An 18,377-nucleotide genomic window follows, 5' to 3' on the forward strand; every position below is an offset into this window, starting at 1 on the left:
GCTTTGCCTTTTGTATCTGGCTATGCTTACAGTGTTAACTCCTCATCTACATCTCCTGAATAGTACATGGCACAGCACCTTCTTAGTCGTTACATCCTAGGGGCTCTGAAGCCTAGACATCCTCCTAAATCTCAGTTCAGCTTTTCACACTTAGAATTATGGAAATGGCGTTGAGTTAAGTTCATGCTCACTGCCTCGATTCCCTAGTCAGACAATCAGCAACACACAGAGACAGAGAGTGGGTTCATCCTGGCACACCCAAAATCCTGGCTGCTGCAGCCCTTCAAAAGAAATGTGTGTTTAAGCATAGGTAGAGAAATAGTCATTGGAAAAAATTGAAGAAGGCAATGCAGGCAAAGTACTTGGAACTGGACTTCTTACAGAGGGTGCATAAAAGTTTGGCCATAAACTGAACTTAACTGAATGTGTTTATGCATTTTAAGCATCTGCTGTAAGCCGGCCATTGCACACACTTTGCTTATATAACGTTACTTTGTTCCCAACAACACTCTGAGGGCAGATACTGTCAGCTCCTCATTGCAGAGAGAAAAAGCCCAACCCGACCCATAACAAAACCAAACTTGAGCCTCAGAAACCCAGGTGCAGCGTCCAAAGCCTCTAGCTTCCCAGAACACTGGCAATTTAATTTCTTTCTTATTGAACAATACCACTGTTTTCAATTAGGAACAACAGGTTAAGAGTATAACTTTTTGGAATGTTAGCAAGCAGGAGAACCCAGAGTCTGGCTACCACAGCCTTCCTCTTATCTCTGACAGGATAATAGACACTGGGGGATGGTGTCCATTACTGTGGCTCTCAGCCACATTCAGCCATTTTTATTAGTATCTGTATCAATGCAGTTCAATGAAATTATAAACTCACTTCCTTGGTGGGCTGCATTAATTACAGTTCAAAGGCCACTGCGCACAAGAGACTGTAGAAGCAGGACATTTGCATTGCTGCAGAAAGCTCTTGTGGACAGGGCTGGTGCAGAGAGTGCTAGGGTGCAGAATATGGAATTCCACCATTGCACCCAAGACTGCCTTAGGTTTCCAGAAGCTTGCATGCCTGTAGACAAATAGAAATCACAACAGAAATGATGTTGTTTGTCTCCTGGGTGACTGTGACGTCTCAATGCGACTGATCTATGACAAGTGCTATGTGCAGACAACAGCCCTGAGTTTGATTTTGTTTGCCGTATTCAAGAATATGTGTGGTGTCTGTATATGGTGTACTGTGTGGTGTTTGCACGTGTGTGTGTGTGTGTGTGTGTGTGTGCGCACGCGCATGCGCGAGTGCATGCTGTGTGTGTACATGCATGTGCACCTGTCAGAGAAGAACATTTATTACATCCCACTGTATTCCCTTGAGACAGCATGTTCCTCTGAGCCTGGAGCTAGGCTGGCAGTCAACAGGCCTCAGTGATCCCCCTGTCTCTTCTTTTCACAGTGCTCAGGTTGCAGGCACATGCATGAACATACTTTTTTTTTTTTAAATGTGGTATGGGGATTTGAACTCCGGTCCTTTTGCTTGTATGGAAAGTGTTCTTACCCACTGAGCCATGGATATTATTTTGAACAGGCATGTATCTGTGTCCATTTGTACCTAGACCCCAGTGCTCTCAAGTCACTGGTGTATGTGAGAGAGAAAAATTGATTTCATGCAGCCTCAGTTTCACATGTTAAGGTTACTTATGTCCTGCTGTGACCCCAGGAACACAGAGAGTTGGTTCGGCAAGAACAGGTTCCCGTCTGTGACTCCCTATAGCTGCAACCCTGAGGTCATTCTCCTCTGACCCCTCCCACCAGTGAGCGAATGCTTTCTGTCAGGACCAACCGTGTCTCTGTCATAGAATGCCTTGCCCTTTTCCTTTCTGGCTGTTGCTCAGCAAGACATTTGTCTTGAAGTATGGTACCAATGTGCAGAATCCGCAATACCAATGTCCAATACCCTAACAATACCACCTGGAGCTGCCGTTGGACGACTCGTGCATGATGGCCAGGCTTGCCTTTCGGTTTCCAGCCCAATATTGTATTATATGGGGCTGGGGGTGAAGTAAGACTTCAGATGCCAAGGATAGTGATAGACAGGCAAAGCCTGGACTAGTTTGCATACATGTAAGTCTGTAGATGTAAGCGTATGCTTATTTCTTGAGGAACTGAGAGAGTTTGCTTTATAAAACCAAGAGTTCACAGCATCTCCATGGCAACCGTGGTATGTGAAGTATTGACATTGTAAGTACCTCGGCTTCATCAAAGAGAAGAAATACCACAGATACAGTACCCCATGTCAGATTCCCCTTTGATAGTCACAGGAAGTGACCCTCAGCTTACAGAATACTAGAATGTCTCAGAATCTCAGTAGAACACCATAGCCCCCTCACCTCACAGCTGAGGAGCCTGCTATCCAAAAGGAAGAAGTGGCCATGGCTTCATCCAAGCCCAGCCTAGGACTCAAATATGTCCTGTCGACTAATCCAGTGCTCTGGCACTATGCTATGAATGGCTCGAAACCTTTTCTTTTTTCCTTTATTTTTAATTTACTCTTTCATTATACTCAATTTAACTGTATCCCCCATTATCATCTCTTATCCCCCTTCCTCTCCTGAATCCCTTCTTCTTCCTAGCAAATCCCCCTCCTATTTTTATGTTCTTTTCTGTGACCCACTGCATTTGATTGGGGCTGCTTTCATGAGCATGGGGTGGGGGGTGGGGTGGGTGACACGGGGAGGGGAGGAAAGGATGAACACACCTATAAAGCTTTCAAGTTGACCCACAGGGAGAGTTGTGCCCCCACAGGGAGTCTTCCAGCAGCTGCCTCCACAGATCTCTCCTGCCACTTTTGTTTTTCTTTGCAACAATGTTTTATATCTCCTTGTTAAAGAAAGGCAATGGAGTGAAGACTGCAGAGGGAAGCCGTGTGATCTCTGGTGCAGTTCTCATGCCTGTTTTAGAGTGGACACATTCATTCTTGTGCTTCAGGGGTTACAGTTTTGGCCCTTTCAGATAACAACAGGTTTTTGAAATTATGTTTATACTCACTAGTAGGGTTCTAGGTAATGACTGGGTTCAGCCATGTCATTCACAAGACCACAAGACTCAAAGATGCTTTCTGTTGGGAAAAGGTGGGTGTGGAGTGTCACACAGGGCTGTGACACAGGAAGTGATTGATTCCAAAGTTGTGGCCATGTGCAAAAATTCTCAAAGCACCTCAAAGTATAGATGCAATATTGCAAAAAAAAAATTCAACTTATCAGAAAAGAAGAAAACACTGTTTATTTGACATGGAGATATGCTTGGTATGGGTGAAATGAGCAAAGAAAGCAATTGGTGAAGTGATTTGGTGTGATCCATTTGGAGGATGAAATAAAGGTGAGGAAAGTACAGCGGGTGGGCAACCACGCCTTGTAAAGATGCTTTACTGGAACAGAAAGCAGCTGGTTCGTGCTCTAATGTCAGATTCTTAGGGAACTCTGTGGTTTCTTGAGGATACCCTCATGAAGCAGCCTGATTTTACAAATAGAAACAATAGAAATTTGCTGCCCTAGAATTAAGGAGGTTCAGAGTCTGGTATCAAGGTGTGGCAGGGATTTGCTGCCTCCGAGGGTGGGAAAAAAGGTTTGCCTTAGGGGGTCTCATTGTTCACAAGCTCCTAGCTATACAATTCAACTCTTTACATACCATATATCTCCCACATGTGTTAGTGGTGTGTGTGTGTGTGTGTGTGTGTGTGTGTGCTGACATTGTCTCTTTTGATAAGGGCATCAATCATATTGGCATAGGGCTCTATCTAGTATGACTTCATCTTAACCGGTTATATCCACAATGACTTTATTTCCAAACAGACCACATACTGAGGGTAGGGACTTCAACACTAATTTTTTTAATGATAAAGGGATAATTAATCCATAACACCCCGCCACAGCAAAGTTACAGTTGCGCTCAAGAACATATGGCTCACAAAACCTAAACTATGCAATTGGTTTTTATATGAAAACTTTTCCTAGCCCCTGTTGTATATATGTGTACATGTGAATGTGTGTGTATGTGTGTGTGTATGCATACAAGCCTCAGAAGACTATCCATCCATATACTCATAGAGGTCAAATCATAGTTACAGATTATGGGTTATGAAATTTATAGCACTTATTTATTCACTTACATAATTTGAATTTTAATCATATTTTAATACCTTTCTATATTATTTGGGCTTTAAAATGTTACTGTGTAATGATTTTGTAATGTAAACAGCAAGTGTATTTATGTAAGTCTTTAAAACAAAAAGGCATTATTCCTGATGAATTCCTCTTTACTGCTTGCATGTGACTGCCTCATTCTACTGTCCTTTAGTGGCTTGTGTTCTGAGGCAAACCTTTTAACCAGGCCACCATATCCCCACTGCTGGGAGGTGTTAAGGACAAACACTTAGCAAACAAAAAACCTGACTGTTTACTCACTTGGGTATATGGATTCTTCGTGTCTTAATTTAGCTGCCTCTTGTAAGTTGGAAAGGAAAGGTTCTGGCTTTTATCTCCTCATTAAAAATAGATCCTTTTATGACAAGGGGCTGGAGCAACCATGAGTCACCATCTCCACTGTGTGGGGTGCTGGAGCTGGCTGGGAGAGCAGGGCCTTGAAATGGCACCTGGCCACCCCATGACTCCCTGGTGTCTTGTCATTTCAGGAAGTTGGACGCTTTCATCTATGACGCAGCTGTCTTGAACTACAAGGCAGGGAGGGATGAAGGCTGTAAACTGGTGACCATTGGGAGTGGGTACATCTTTGCCACCACGGGCTATGGAATTGCTCTGCAGAAGGGCTCACCCTGGAAGAGGCAGATTGACCTCGCTCTGCTCCAGTTTGTTGGTGATGGTAAGTAGAACCTTGTAGTTGACAAGGTAAGGCTCAGGATAAAGGATGTCAATAGATTCCTTAAAATATCCAGGCCATTCCTCTTGTACTTTAGAATGCAGAATTGTGTGACCCCCAAAGGTAGGCTACGTTCAGAACATTTGCTGGTGGCATTATATAACTGGGCTGTGTGTGAGTCAGCTTTTCATCACTATGACAAAGAAACCCAGGATAAGCAACTTAAAGGAGAAAAAGGTTATTTTGTCTTGTGGTTTCCCTCTGTGATCCAGTTGCTTTCAGGCCTGTGGTGGAGCAGTACATTGTGAAGAAAGCTTAAATTTGTGGGAGGGGGACTACTGAGCCTATGATGACCAAGATGTGGCAATGGGGGTTAGGACAATGTTCAGCCTTCAAGGGCATGTCTCCTATGACCCACTTCTTCCAACAGGCCTCACATTTTTAAAATTTCCAACATCTTCCAGTAGCCCGATGACTTATGAATTCATAAATGAGTTGATAAGCTATCATGATCCAAACACCTCCCAGAATCTTTATCTCAGAACACAATTGCACTGGGATCCAAGCATTCAAGGTAAGAGTTTTGGGCTTGAGGCATTTAAGATCGAAGCTAAGATACTCTAGCTTCATTTCTATTTCTGGGATAAAACATCATGACCAAGATCAAAGAGGAAAGCGCTTCTTTGCCTTATGATTCCACATTACAGTTCATCATTGGAGGAACCAAGCAGTAGCTAAAGCAGCTAGCTCCATCACACAGGAACAAAGAGAGAATAGCCCATCCTGGCTTACTGGTTGCTTATGCTCCAACAAGGCTTCTCCCTTTTACATAGCTCAGGACTGTATTGATAAAATAGCACTATTCACATTACGGGTGAATCTGTCTGCCTTAATTAACAGCCACAACAACCCCACACAGTCATTCCCACAGAATAACATGATCAAGATGATTCTTCAGTTGAAACTCACTTTATTGCTGATTCTAGGTTGTGTCAAGTTAACTGTTAGGATGAACCAACACAGAATCTAAGTCCTGATGTGTGTTCCCTAAATTCCAAATTATAGAAGCATTCCTCAAGGATTTTGGACTAAGGAAAGACTTTTTTGGACCTATCAACAGCGAGGGCAAATCAGCCTCCACTAACATGGTGGTTCTCACTATCTTGTGGAGATAAGAGGAAGTCTTTAGGAAAGGAAAAATGCCTAGTGTCCACACACATTCCCCTCCTCTGCTGCCCAACATGCAAACTACCCACAGTTCCTCCTCTCACAGGATTTACAACCTAATGGAACCAACTGGGGCAGTTGTGATCCGTACTGCCAAACAGGTACTGTCTTTCCTCCTGTCTGCCTTTCTCCACTCTGTAACTGGTATCTTAGTGACTTTTCCTACTGCTGTGAAGAAATACCAGACTATAGGAAGCTTAAGGCCCATCATACTAGGATTGTGAGGACAGTCACATTGCAGGTACACTTAGGAAGCAAACAGTGAATCACAAGTTGGGCTTGGCTATAAAACCTCCAGACTTGCTCTAGTGATCCGCTTCATGCAGCAAAATTCTATGTCCTAAAAGATCCATAACCTTCCCTAACAGTGCTACCAGATAGCAACCACATGGGTTGGAATACATGAAGCTACTCTGTGCATTTTACGAATTTCACATGCACACCACAACACCTGGTAACCTCAGCCCATCCCTTAGCATGATGAGATGCCTTCTAAAGTCCTGTCCTGTGAGCAACAGTTTCTATGGGGGAGCACTAACACAAAGACAGTAGAATGTCAGTGTAGAGATCAGGCTAGTATTAGGAATTGCTCAGTGTGATACACAAAAGGGAGGCCATAGGACACTCAAAATGGATGGAGGTTATCATCAGAAACATTGCAGACCGAGCTATGCTAAGTACAGCCAAGAGGGTAAAATATGACAACCATTGTAGCCAAACTTGATATGGAAATGAGCAAAGGTTATGGCAGGTTGGTGTGGATTTGAATGAAGTTTAGAACCCCTCTGTAGCTTTCCTTTTTCCTCAGGTCATAGAATTAAATCCTTAATTTTTACAGTGCCATCAAATTCTAAATGGATTCTATATTTACCTCTCAAATAAGGATATCTGAGACTCAGGATTCCCTGTAGGGCATTTGTTTCTTCCTCGGATCACTGGTCATGTTCTGTGCTATGTAACTAGGATTTGTGGCTATGTTGGTCAGCTGTTGCTGTGAAATCCCACAGGCATACAGCAATGTGCCTCTGCTCTCCTGATGGGAGTACAGATGGAGTGGGCAAGCCTGGGTTCAGGCCTGGATGAGTTTGATGGAGATGATTCCTGCCACAGGTCAATGAGTCAAGTGTACCACCTCTGCCACATGCACGCTGGCTGTGGGTCTTAGGCAGTCCATTGCTGGGCCTGGATGAAGGTCTTCTCAGATGCACAAATGAAGCACTTGGCTTTACATGGACATATAAAGTTTCTTCTTGGTCCCATGGCTTTCTTCTAATATTTTCCTCTCCAAAACAAGTCAGACAGCAAATTCCAAGCCTGACATATTGGGCATACATTCTTTTATGGGAGGAGAAGGGACAGGAGGAATGAGCACAGTGAAGATACTAGAATTTGGCGACAGTTTTTCACCTCTCTTCACAGGCTAACCTAGTCAGCTAATAGGTCTTTACTTCCAGCACAAATCACAGGGAAGCACGGGCCTGATGAGCAGTTGGTGGATGATGGTTTGAGTGGTTTCATTCATACACACACTTATGAATGAATGCTTGGTGTCAGGGTCTGTTTCACTTGACAGGAAGTGTTTAAATGTGGTAGGTATCTGTCAAATGAGCAAGGTTTAGCTCTAGCCCTGTTCACCGTTGCTACTCTTGTAGCATCTGTTATGAAGCCACTGACATCTTCAGCAAACATGGCATGTCAATCAGCATGCCCGGTGTACTACATGCATTCTTTCGTTTATTTTCAGATTCACCTGTTCATTCCTATTCTACAAAGACGGAAACTGACGTTCAAGGGGCTCGTGGCACCCCTTGCCGATAACTGATGGTATCTCTACTGTGAGGAATTTTATCTAGAATGGATTCAGATGGGCAAAACTCTCATTCGTTTTATTTTTCTAAGGTGTCTGGCAACGTTGATCGATCAGACGCTTGATTTTAATAGGCACCCCAGGAAGAAGCAATTCGGTGCACATCTGAACTAACTCAGTGTGTGCTCTTCTTTCAAACCCTTCTGTGGCACCACCTCTCTTGGTCTCTGTTACTCACTTGTGTATGGGTCCAGGTGTGTTTGCATGGTAAGAATGAAGAATGAAACAGAAGGGCACATGGAAAGAGCTTAGCACAGAACTTTCAGTGTAATAATGACTCCAAAATGTAAGGGGCCACCTCCCTGCTCTTTATCAGCATTAAAATAACCGTCATTGCCATCTTCATGATAATCATCATGGTCACAAATGCCACAGAATATTCTTTTTTTTAGCACTATCATCATCACCACCTTCAACAAAACTGTTAGCATCACCAACCACCAGTGTCCCCGTCACCACCATTCCTCCCATTACCGTCTTCACTACCATCAACATAGTGTCATCCTCAACAGCGTTATCACCCTCACTGTCACTGTCATAACTTTAATTGCATCATCTATGTATGATCTTCATGTAGCTAAGTCAGTGATACATTAGCCATAACCATTGTTACATCCCAGGAACAACCTTGCAGTGCTAAATGGGAACCATAGTCCCTGCAGCATTTCAAGGTTCTTACGTATAGAGCATCGAGTTCTTATAGATATTTTACATCCTAGCTCATCACTTTCCCAGCCGCACTGCTGGAGTCTGGAAATCTGTTCCTTCGGCTTCATCCTCAGAGGCCATCTGGAAGCAATGACATAGGAGAGAAAATGACGTTGCTCCGGGGGGCATCTTAAGATAATCTTCCCAGAAAGCTGTGTCCAATTCTGAATGTCTCTCTAGGAGTAAATACATGAATTAGCACAGCTGCATAAATATTTCACTTATCTTATGCAGTTTCAGCAGGATTAATTATGCTCTAAAATTAGACCTGCAAAGAGCACAGTGCCAAGCAGTACCTAATTATTACTCATCCTTTAGAATGGAGTGTTTATCTCCTGTTATAGAGCAGCTCCAGCGGACGATTATGAGTCTAATGAGTGTCAAAAGTATAAAAAAAATTTCTAACTGGCTGTGTAAATATAACCTCTGAATGAAGTGTTTGGTTATAGGAGGATGTTGTGAAATCTACCAGTCACTTCCCTAGGAAAATGGGCATTTCTATGTCTAGAGATGCACAAAACCTCAGGAGGACCTTGCTTGCCTTCTCTTGTGTCTCCATGTCCCCTTTGAGACAGCAGGGTATACCACAGGGTCTTTAGTTCCTATGTCAGAAAGCGCACAAGTGCCCTTGGTCCCATCAGTACCGATACTGGACTCTTATGGTGGAACACCCCCTGATGATCCAAGACACCGGCATAATTGTCTTGTCTTATTTCTTCAAAATGCTTACAGGTGGCAACTATGTATAAATTTAAAATATGTAAACTTAAAATTGAAACATGTTTATAATAATCCATCTATGAATGCTTTATAAAATATGTAGACTATACACACATGCAACTTTATGAGCTATCGTGGATGCATAAAAGATTCAACCAATGCCTATGACACACTAGATTTTAATGAGAATGTGTGGGAAGAGTAATTCATAAAGAATCGTGAAGCAGTGAGATCTTAGAAAAAGAGAACAGACCAGAATTCATAGAGCCTCAGTACCAACCCAGTATCTAGTAAGTTTCTGTGGCACATGGTAAATTCCTGAAAGATGACGTAATTGAGCATCAAGGTTCACTGAGAGCACATGACAGCCAGGGCACATGAAGAATGGTGTTTCTAGCTTCAAAGTGGAGGTGAACAGAGACATCTTAGTGTTTATACAGCTCATGAGGTTTGTGATTTTCATCATAATTCTGGGATTTGGAGGGACAAAGGAATATTACAGAGGTCAAAACCCCAGGGTATGCCAAGGCCAGTAAAAAAAAGACCTTGAGAGGTCAAACCCATTGACACATACCTGAAATTTCAGCACTGAGGACACTGAGGAAGAAGATGGTAAGTCTGAGGCAAGGCTTAGGGTGCAGCACAGCAGGAACACACTGACTGAGATCCACAAGACCCTGGGTTCCACTCTCAGCACAGCCAAGGAGAAAATGGGCATCAAGGGAGTGAGAATATATATTATTTAAAAGCAAATGGTGCTCAGAATATAGGAGAAAGCTGCTATTTAAGCCCCTAGTCACTAGGGTCTAGTGAATGATCCAGTATCATGCCGAGTACATCATATGTAGACTAATAACTCTAGAATGCTCTGGAGGGAAAAAAAAGAATGTTCTGGAGTGGATCTTGCCTATACCTTTGCAGTATAGGAAAATGAGGCTCAGACTTCATTGAAAAGGGATTATCCCGAAGTCTCATTTAAAGCAAAGATTTCATTTGAGAAGGCCTGAGTGAGAGTCAGCATTTTTAATCATCTCCCAAGTAGTGATGCCCTGGCCAACACCTTGTATAGATTTTTATAGATGTAAAAACTCAACCAAGTTTAATTGTCCCTTCATGATCTAGTTTCTTTAAAACATCCTGTCCAAACTGGAGAGATTACTCAGTGGCTAAGGCTGCTCTTGCAGAGGATTTAAGTTCAGTTCCCACTTAGATGGATGGTCCAAATTCCCAGACTTTTGTTTGGCAGCTTTGCGGTAATTGTTTTAAAGGTTCATCCATATTGCATGTGAGTTGAGGGGACCACAGTTATATTCTGTATTAGCAAGAAACTCTACTGCAATCCAGCCTTACAGTTTTGGGGAACACTAACCCAGCATATGGATGCCCACAACTCTTGAAGTGAGGTGACCATAGAGTGGAGAGGACTGCAAGGACCACTTCCTGCTTGTGGGGGATTCAGGGCGGACAGCCCTCTTCTTGTTTGCTGCTATTCTTCCTTTGAAGGACATGGGGGCAGTGCTTTTGACAGCAAGGGACTCCCTGCTGCCAGCCAGAGTGCAGAGTGTTCCTGTAACTGGAGATGTTCTTTTTGTAGCTAATTAGGATTTTCATAAATTGCTGTGGGCCACCAGATGAGCTGCTAATATCCTCCACACTGCCCCCATCCAACTTCCAAGCTTAATTTCCTTGGGTGGAGTTGGCCACCCTGCCGTGTGGCTGGTAATGACCACACATGCTTCCACTCTGAGGAATACACGCAAGGTCTTTGCAGGCTGTTGCTTTAGCTCGCTGAGAAGGACATGGGTATGTGGGCTAAGGCAGTCCCTGAATATCCTCCACACCCCGTCACTCCTGACATCTGAAATGCTGTCATTTGGAATTGTACGTAAGCACAGCCCCTTTGATGCTGCCTCAACAGACAGATGGAGATCTCTTTCCCCTCTTCTGATTCCGTTTCTAGATTTGATGCAGTTCGTCCTTCAGCCTCCTGCTCCCCCATAGACTCCCTTAAAGACAGGTACCTTGCCTTTTGACTTGCTGAGCTCCAAGCTCACAGCGTCCTGTGGGACTTGGCAGTGCTTTGCTTACAAAGCAAAAGAGAGGAAATGAAGGCTCTGTAATTTACCAGCCCTGGACTCTAGGTAAATTAATTTTTTATTTCCAATTTTTCTCATCTTTAAATCAGAGTTGTTTAAAGGTTGAAAGTTTAAACAAGTATAAACTAATTCAATCAATGAGTCAACAACCATGTTTAAAAGGACAATTGTTAAGTCCCTTTATTTAAGACAAATAAAAACCACCATTTACCAGAATCCATGGAGACAGCCAAAGCAGTCTAGAGGGGACGTTTGCAGCAATAAAGGTCTACGCTTTAAGAATTAGGGGCTGGGGGTGGGGTGAGGCTGTGACAAGAGTGGCTGCTGTACAAGCATGAGGCCCTGGGCTATCATGCAGCACCCACATCAATGGCTTGGTGAGGTCCCACTTAAACTTGTAACCCAAGTGTTGGGGTGGAGGCTAGACATAGGGGGATCAGTGGCTCTTGTGACATGTATACACACATACATACACATGTATGCACATGCACATATATACACATACCCATACATGCACACACACATACATGCATATACACATGCTTATACTCACACATACACACATACACACACACACTCACACACACACAGACAAATGCACACACTCATGCATTTATGCACATAGGATGATCTCAGCAAAACTAGCCTGATACCTGGAGTACCCTTGATGTGTTCTTGTTTGGAGCCTCTTTGTGTTCTCCAGCCCTCTGAAGATATCTGATTCTGGGTCCCTTGAGGGTGGACAACATTTATGCCCGTGTTTTTTATGCTTCCCTTCTTCCACCTAAACTCACAGATGACCTCTCTACATCAGGTGCTTGATTTAACTTCATTCAGTGAATTGGCAATATGGCGGATATGTGTATATCAGATACTAGATATCTTCTCTGATCAATGTTCTTTTATAAAGGAAAGAAATTAGATCACCATATTATTCACAGTTCTTATGATCAATATCTGATAACAAACTACATCCCAGAAGACTTACTTTGGATTGTGGTTTAAGAAGAGATGATCCATCAGGGCAGGGCAGCCTGGTGGCAGGCAGTTCCTTGGCAAGAGGATGTGTGCCAACTTGTTCTCATCTGAGTCTCCTGGGAAGCAGAAAAGGCTGAAGGCAGATGCTGAGCTTGGCTGAAAAACTCTCCAAGCCATGCAACTGTGAGCAAACTAATGTCTCTCAGTCCCAGCTTTCTTATATTTAAGTCAGAACTGTTTTAAAATTGTTAGATGTTAAACTAGCCTACTTCCTTCACCTGGGCCTCACTCCTAAAGGATCTACAACTGCCCGCCATGAGGCCAGCAGCTAGGGACCAAGTTTCAAGCACCTGAGCTTATGAACATCTGTTATTCAGACCATAACCAGTACCTGTAAGGGGAGAGATATGGGGAGGTAATCACAGACCATAGTCCAATGTCGCAGTCTTCTGGAACCTCTACATGCACTGTAAGAGAGGACCAGTCTTCCTTTGTTTAATCCGTGCACAATAATGGCAAATATCCTTGGTTTATTTCATCTTTTCAATGCAATTTCTTGATGAACAGAATTCGCAAGGCAAATCATTCCCTGGCTTTTAGAACTAAAATGGGTTGTCAATTGTTGTCAAACCTGGGCCCCTGAAGCCAGGAAAGGCAAGGTGTGACTTCATGGCACAATGTGTGATGGAAAGGCAGATTTTAGACTAAAAAGGAGAATTTCCTGTATGATATGAGCCAAACAAAACATGGGGAAAAGAAACCACATAGTGACCCCTCACCTTATTACTTTGGAAGAAAAGTTGATGTCTGTGATACAAGCCAGGGGAAAGGAACACATTTGGCATTGCAGTTTGCCACAGCCAACAACCCAGTTAGAATAGTAAAACCAGCAGTAGAAAGCAGTGTGTCATTCCTCAGCTCCCTCCTGCCTCACGGCACAGTGTGAGCAGATAGAAGAGACATGTGGACAGAGTGCCGTCTGGCTCTTCTCAGGGAAGGTGTCACTAATGGGGCAATAGGCAGGCCCACACTGAGCCTTCAAGCACACACATGAGCCTACCTTCTCCTGCCCCCTTCTTCCTCTGTTACTGTTATAAATCAGTCCTACTCATTTCCCTTCATGGCTCCTGTGCAAACCTCTCACAACCTCTCACCCCAGTCCCTGTTCCACGGAGGGGTTCATAATATCAAGCTGCAGTACCCACCTTCCAATTCTGTTTTTGCCTCTCTGACTTACGGTTCTGTTCACTGGCAGTGGCATCGTCAGAGCAAGAACTGGGAGTGATATCCACAGCTTCAGTTCAGACAGACTTTCTGCTAAACTGGGTCGAACACCCACTGTGTTCTCTGCTGAATTCATTTCTGTGGTCCCTAAGAATAAAGACACGCAAATGTTTCCTTCATAATTCCTGTGTGTGTGCAGGCACATATGCAAGCATCTAGTATATTGTATCAACCAAGACTTATTTCAAAAATTTTCTAACTTTGGACAGGGATCTGAGAGTTCCAACCTAAACTGGCAGCTACATCAGTAAGAACATGTGTGTCCCTCCATGTTCATAAGATCAAGGCTGGGTTCTGGGTTATAGGACCCGTGCAATCTCCTTAATTCAGAGCCTAGAGGAGAGGGGCAGGGAGACTTTGATCTGTGCAACCAGTCATAATGCTGGGACTTGTGCTTCCTCTGGGCTCTGATCAGGTTAGGAAGTGTCCATGGTCAAGTCCGGCCACTTCATACAAGTGGAGATCTATTGGATGGCAAGCCCATCTGTGTGTTAAGTGTGAGCTGCAGTACTCCTCACACTACAAGAACAAGGCCAGCAGCTTCAGTGGGTTGTTTAGAGCCTAAGCCCACTTAAGGAGGTACATGCAAAGGAAGCCCAAAGTGATGGACAGAGGGTGAAGCGGTGCAGACGATCCTAGAACTTCTTCTCCATACTAAAGTGACTTACCAGAGAGCCCAGGAAACGAAGGGCTGAGAAGGTCAGAAACTATAGAACAACCAGTCTTGTTAAAGAGAGGCCAGAAAGAGGAGAAAGAGGGGCCAGATGAGTGGGTAGGGGAGAGAACACAGTGTCATGATGGAGAAAAAGAAAGGGGAGGGAGACTGTGAGGTCAGAAGAGAGGAGGGGGAGGAGGGATGGAAAAGGGAGACGGAAAGGAAAAGGCAGAACAAGGAGAGGGAGCAGCAGGGAGGAGGGACTGGATAAAGGTTTGCTGAGTGCCTACTTTATGTAATTTTTAGGCCAAGCATCCACAAAGTAGGCTCTCTTTGTCCAAATGAGCAATAGCTGTGTGGATTCCCAACCCCATGCTGGCTCTCCACATAGACCCTGGGCTGATTCACTCTTGCCTATGAGATGTGATCTGTGTCCCTCTGGCTTCCCCTGCCAGTAGTCCTTCCTGACACAGGTCCCCATGTCTTCAGATGACTCAACAGCAACCCACAGTCTCAGTCTATTTAAAGAGATATGTGCAAAAGGATGGAGTCAGGACTGGAGGGCAAGAGGTACAGAGAATGCAAGCGCCTCTTCTTCTTCACACTGAGGGGGCTTACCTGTTACCATGATCCTTAGTATCTAGTGGATTCACAGTAACTAACAGCCACGGAGGTATCACTGTGTGCCACACATTCATCTAAGCCTTATATGCACCAGCTTGCTGAGTCCTCACAACGGAGGAATGAGCAGGTTAAATAAGGTGTTCCAAACCATCCGCTTCTACCAGCAGATCTGAGGGTGGCGCCTTTGCGAGAGCTTCCCAGGGTCTCGGCTTTAACGGTCTTGTGATAGATAGCTGCTATAACCCCCACAGGCCACTCGTGGCTTAGAAGGCATGTTGTCTTGCCTGGAAATGGTTGAGAGTGTAATTTGAACACAGAGCAGTTAGACCTCAGGCTCAGTCCACTTTCATCTTGCACTGATGGAATGGCAGGTGTTCTAGGGACTAAGTCAGCAGCAGGGGAGGGTGTGGATGAGAAAGGGACCTATGTTCCGATTCTATGTTTTCATCGTAGAGGAGGCATGTTCCTGCTTCAGACCCCACCACCCTGGAAATAGACACAGTCTAATTTTTAAGATCATTCAAGCTTAGCAGTTTTGGGAGAACTCAGGCCCCAGAAGCGAGAGATGAGAAGGAATGAAGCAAGGACAGAATGTAATTAAGAGAAGTCAGATGTTCGGCCGCGATACAGGCGCACAGAGCTGCCTCTTCCAGGTTCAAAAGGCCCATTTCCGTTGCGGGAATTGCTTGTTCCCCGCAGAGATCCTCGGCAAGGCATAATCCTCAGCATTCTAGAAAGTTATTGTTGCTCGCTAAATGTGTTTTAATCAAATCGAGACTTCAAAGGCTGGAATCACAGTTTTGGCTGAACTGTGTAAACCATGAACTTTCAAATCAAGTTAGCAAGGACTAAATGCCTGGCAGACACTCCGTTTGTATTTACACACTGCTCATCCAGTCACGGATTCATGTTCCCTTCCAGTTATTCATCCAGTGAAGCACACCAGCAACTTTGAAACTCGGTGATGCATATATGATGGTTAAGCATTCCTGCTCTGTTTCCTTTCTTATAAAGATGGAGCTGGACATGGTGGTGTATGTCTATAACACCAGCTGTTCAGGAGAGGCCATTGCAAATTTCAAGGGCTGTTTAGCTTACAGTGTATATTCAAATTCAGCTTGGGTGACTTACTGAGACACTATCTCAAAATAAAAATCAAAACAGGACTAGGGATATATTTTAAAAGTTGAGTGCTTACCTAGCATGCATGAGGTCTTGGATTCAGTCCTCAGCCCTGGGGGTGACATGGACTTTGGGTGTTTATATGTCCAAATAGACTGTTTTAGATTCAACTATCTAAGTTTCACTTTCTTGAGGTTTGTTGTTTTTGTTTTGGTTTTTTGTTTTACATTTTTCTCTCTGCTGGCTCAAATGCCCAATACTCAAAATTCCACTTTTTGGAATAACAGCTTTTATCCTATGAAGACATCTTCTCTGATTGGCAAATGCAACAGATCACTTAGCTGGTGTCCGTGATGCCAAATCTTGGCCTTGCCTTTTCTTCGTCTTCCTACTCTGAAGGAGCCCTGATGACTTATGCTGAGATCTCGGTGACAGTGAGAACAGTGACATCATTGGACCTCCAAGCATCATAGCAACCACAGCAAACAACATAGGAGGGTGAGGGCAGAGTGTGAATGGATGGAAGCATCCATCTTTAGTGCTGTGTTTTCTCATTCAGAAAGCATCAAAATAGGCGTGAGAATCTTAACTGCCATTGAAGACTTTCCTTTCCTTGATTGGCTATAATAACGGTGTTAAAAACAACATAGGTATGACTGAAGCTCCACATGGAGGTGACGACTAAGCCATTGATTGATGGACATAGAGCAGATTTTGAGAGAAGCCATGACTACTCAGTTTTCTGACCTGTGTGGATGTTGGTTTCATTAAAAGCCACCCAAGAATCGATACCCAGGGCCGTTACTGATGGACAGCAGTGTGACTGAGCCTGATTTCCTCATGTAGATCTCATTGTTGTTCATAGTCAATACAGATGATGTGTGCAAGCACACAAGCTCACATATAAACAGCAGCCTTGCCTGTGTCTGTCTATCTATCATCTATCTATCTATCTATCTATCTATCTATCTATCATCTATCTATCATCTACTCAAAGACAGTGTTGATAAGTGATCATTTTAATGGTTTAGCCACTGAGTCACTTTAACCTTACTATGATCCAAAGCTGTACCCAGGGGAAAGTATTTATTCAGAAACACAGTACTTTCAGAGAATAGATGTGTCAGTTCTGAGCATAGGTTAGCAATAGAGGCCTTAATGGTTTCTTCATTGGCCTGTGACCAGATGGCACCATGAAAATTAGACTTGTTTATCTCCCTCCTAATTTTAACTAGAGACATACGTGGAATAATAATGGAACAGTATTTACTTAAGAAATGGATAAAAATCTGTAAGTATCCAGGAGGGTCACTGACTCTCCCTCGGCTCTGAAACTCTTGGAGTTTGCATCTGTGTGGGTTCTCCTGAAAATTTTCCTCTGGTTTTCAGAATTTCAGTATTTGTTATCAGTCTGACAGACAACAGGATTCAAAGAAAGTCAGCAGCATCAAGCACGATCTGACAAGCAGCCAATCACTTAAACTAGGAACAGTCAGGAGAACCATCAAAGAGGAAAATGAGAGGGTGACTGTCTCATCAGTAAGTCAAGCTCACTGTCTCAGCCTTGTCCAAGCTTGACAGGACAGAAAGCAGTGGACTCTAATCCCTCCACTCCACACCACTGGAACACTTATTTATATAAGACAATAAGAGACAAGTGGACAGATAGATGTCACACAGCTGTTTCCAATTTGTGTGTTGCCTACTGGGTCCTGGTACATAGAGTACATTTCTTTAAATAATTATTAGTCACACACACACACACACACACACACACACACATTCAGATATTTCTGTGTTTACTGATTTTCAACATTCCCATGTGTGTACATCATCTGCTAGTAATTGTTTTAATTTGGGGTGAAGTGACACACTCATACTTAACTCAGGAAACATGACTTGGTTGTTTGGTTGGTTGCATTGGAGGTTGAACACAGGACCTCATTCATCTTAAGCAAGTGTTCCACCACTCAGCTAGATGAGCCGTACCCTATTTTCCTTCCCCTTTCAGCCATTTTAAAATGTAGATTAAAAAGGAAATAGAAAATATTATACATGAATACAGCATTTACATAGTTTCTACCGTGTCCTCTTCTCCCTCAAACTCCTCTGTGTCTCCCCAGCTCCCTCTCAAGTTCATTACTGTTTTCTCTTTACTGTTTTTTCTGTATTTCTTTAGAGATAGATAGATAGATAGATAGATAGATAGATAGATAGATAGATAGATA

At 43.6% G+C, this 18,377-nt stretch overlaps 1 protein-coding gene across 2 annotated transcripts in view; it reads left to right on the forward strand.

Moving 5' to 3' along the window:
- Grin2a (glutamate ionotropic receptor NMDA type subunit 2A) overlaps positions 1-18,377 on the forward strand; it is a 412,474-nt gene that overhangs the window by 370,738 nt on the left and 23,359 nt on the right. For both annotated transcript variants that reach the window (XM_028778371.1, XM_028778372.1), the window contains one exon: positions 4,684-4,871. In XM_028778371.1, the coding sequence (XP_028634204.1) occupies positions 4,684-4,871 (188 nt within the window). The remainder of the gene's footprint in view (positions 1-4,683; positions 4,872-18,377) is intronic.

The sequence above is a fragment of the Grammomys surdaster genome, unplaced genomic scaffold, assembly GCF_004785775.1.
Source record: "Grammomys surdaster isolate TR1022 unplaced genomic scaffold, NIH_TR_1.0 334, whole genome shotgun sequence".
NCBI classification, from domain to species: Eukaryota; Metazoa; Chordata; class Mammalia; order Rodentia; family Muridae; genus Grammomys; species Grammomys surdaster.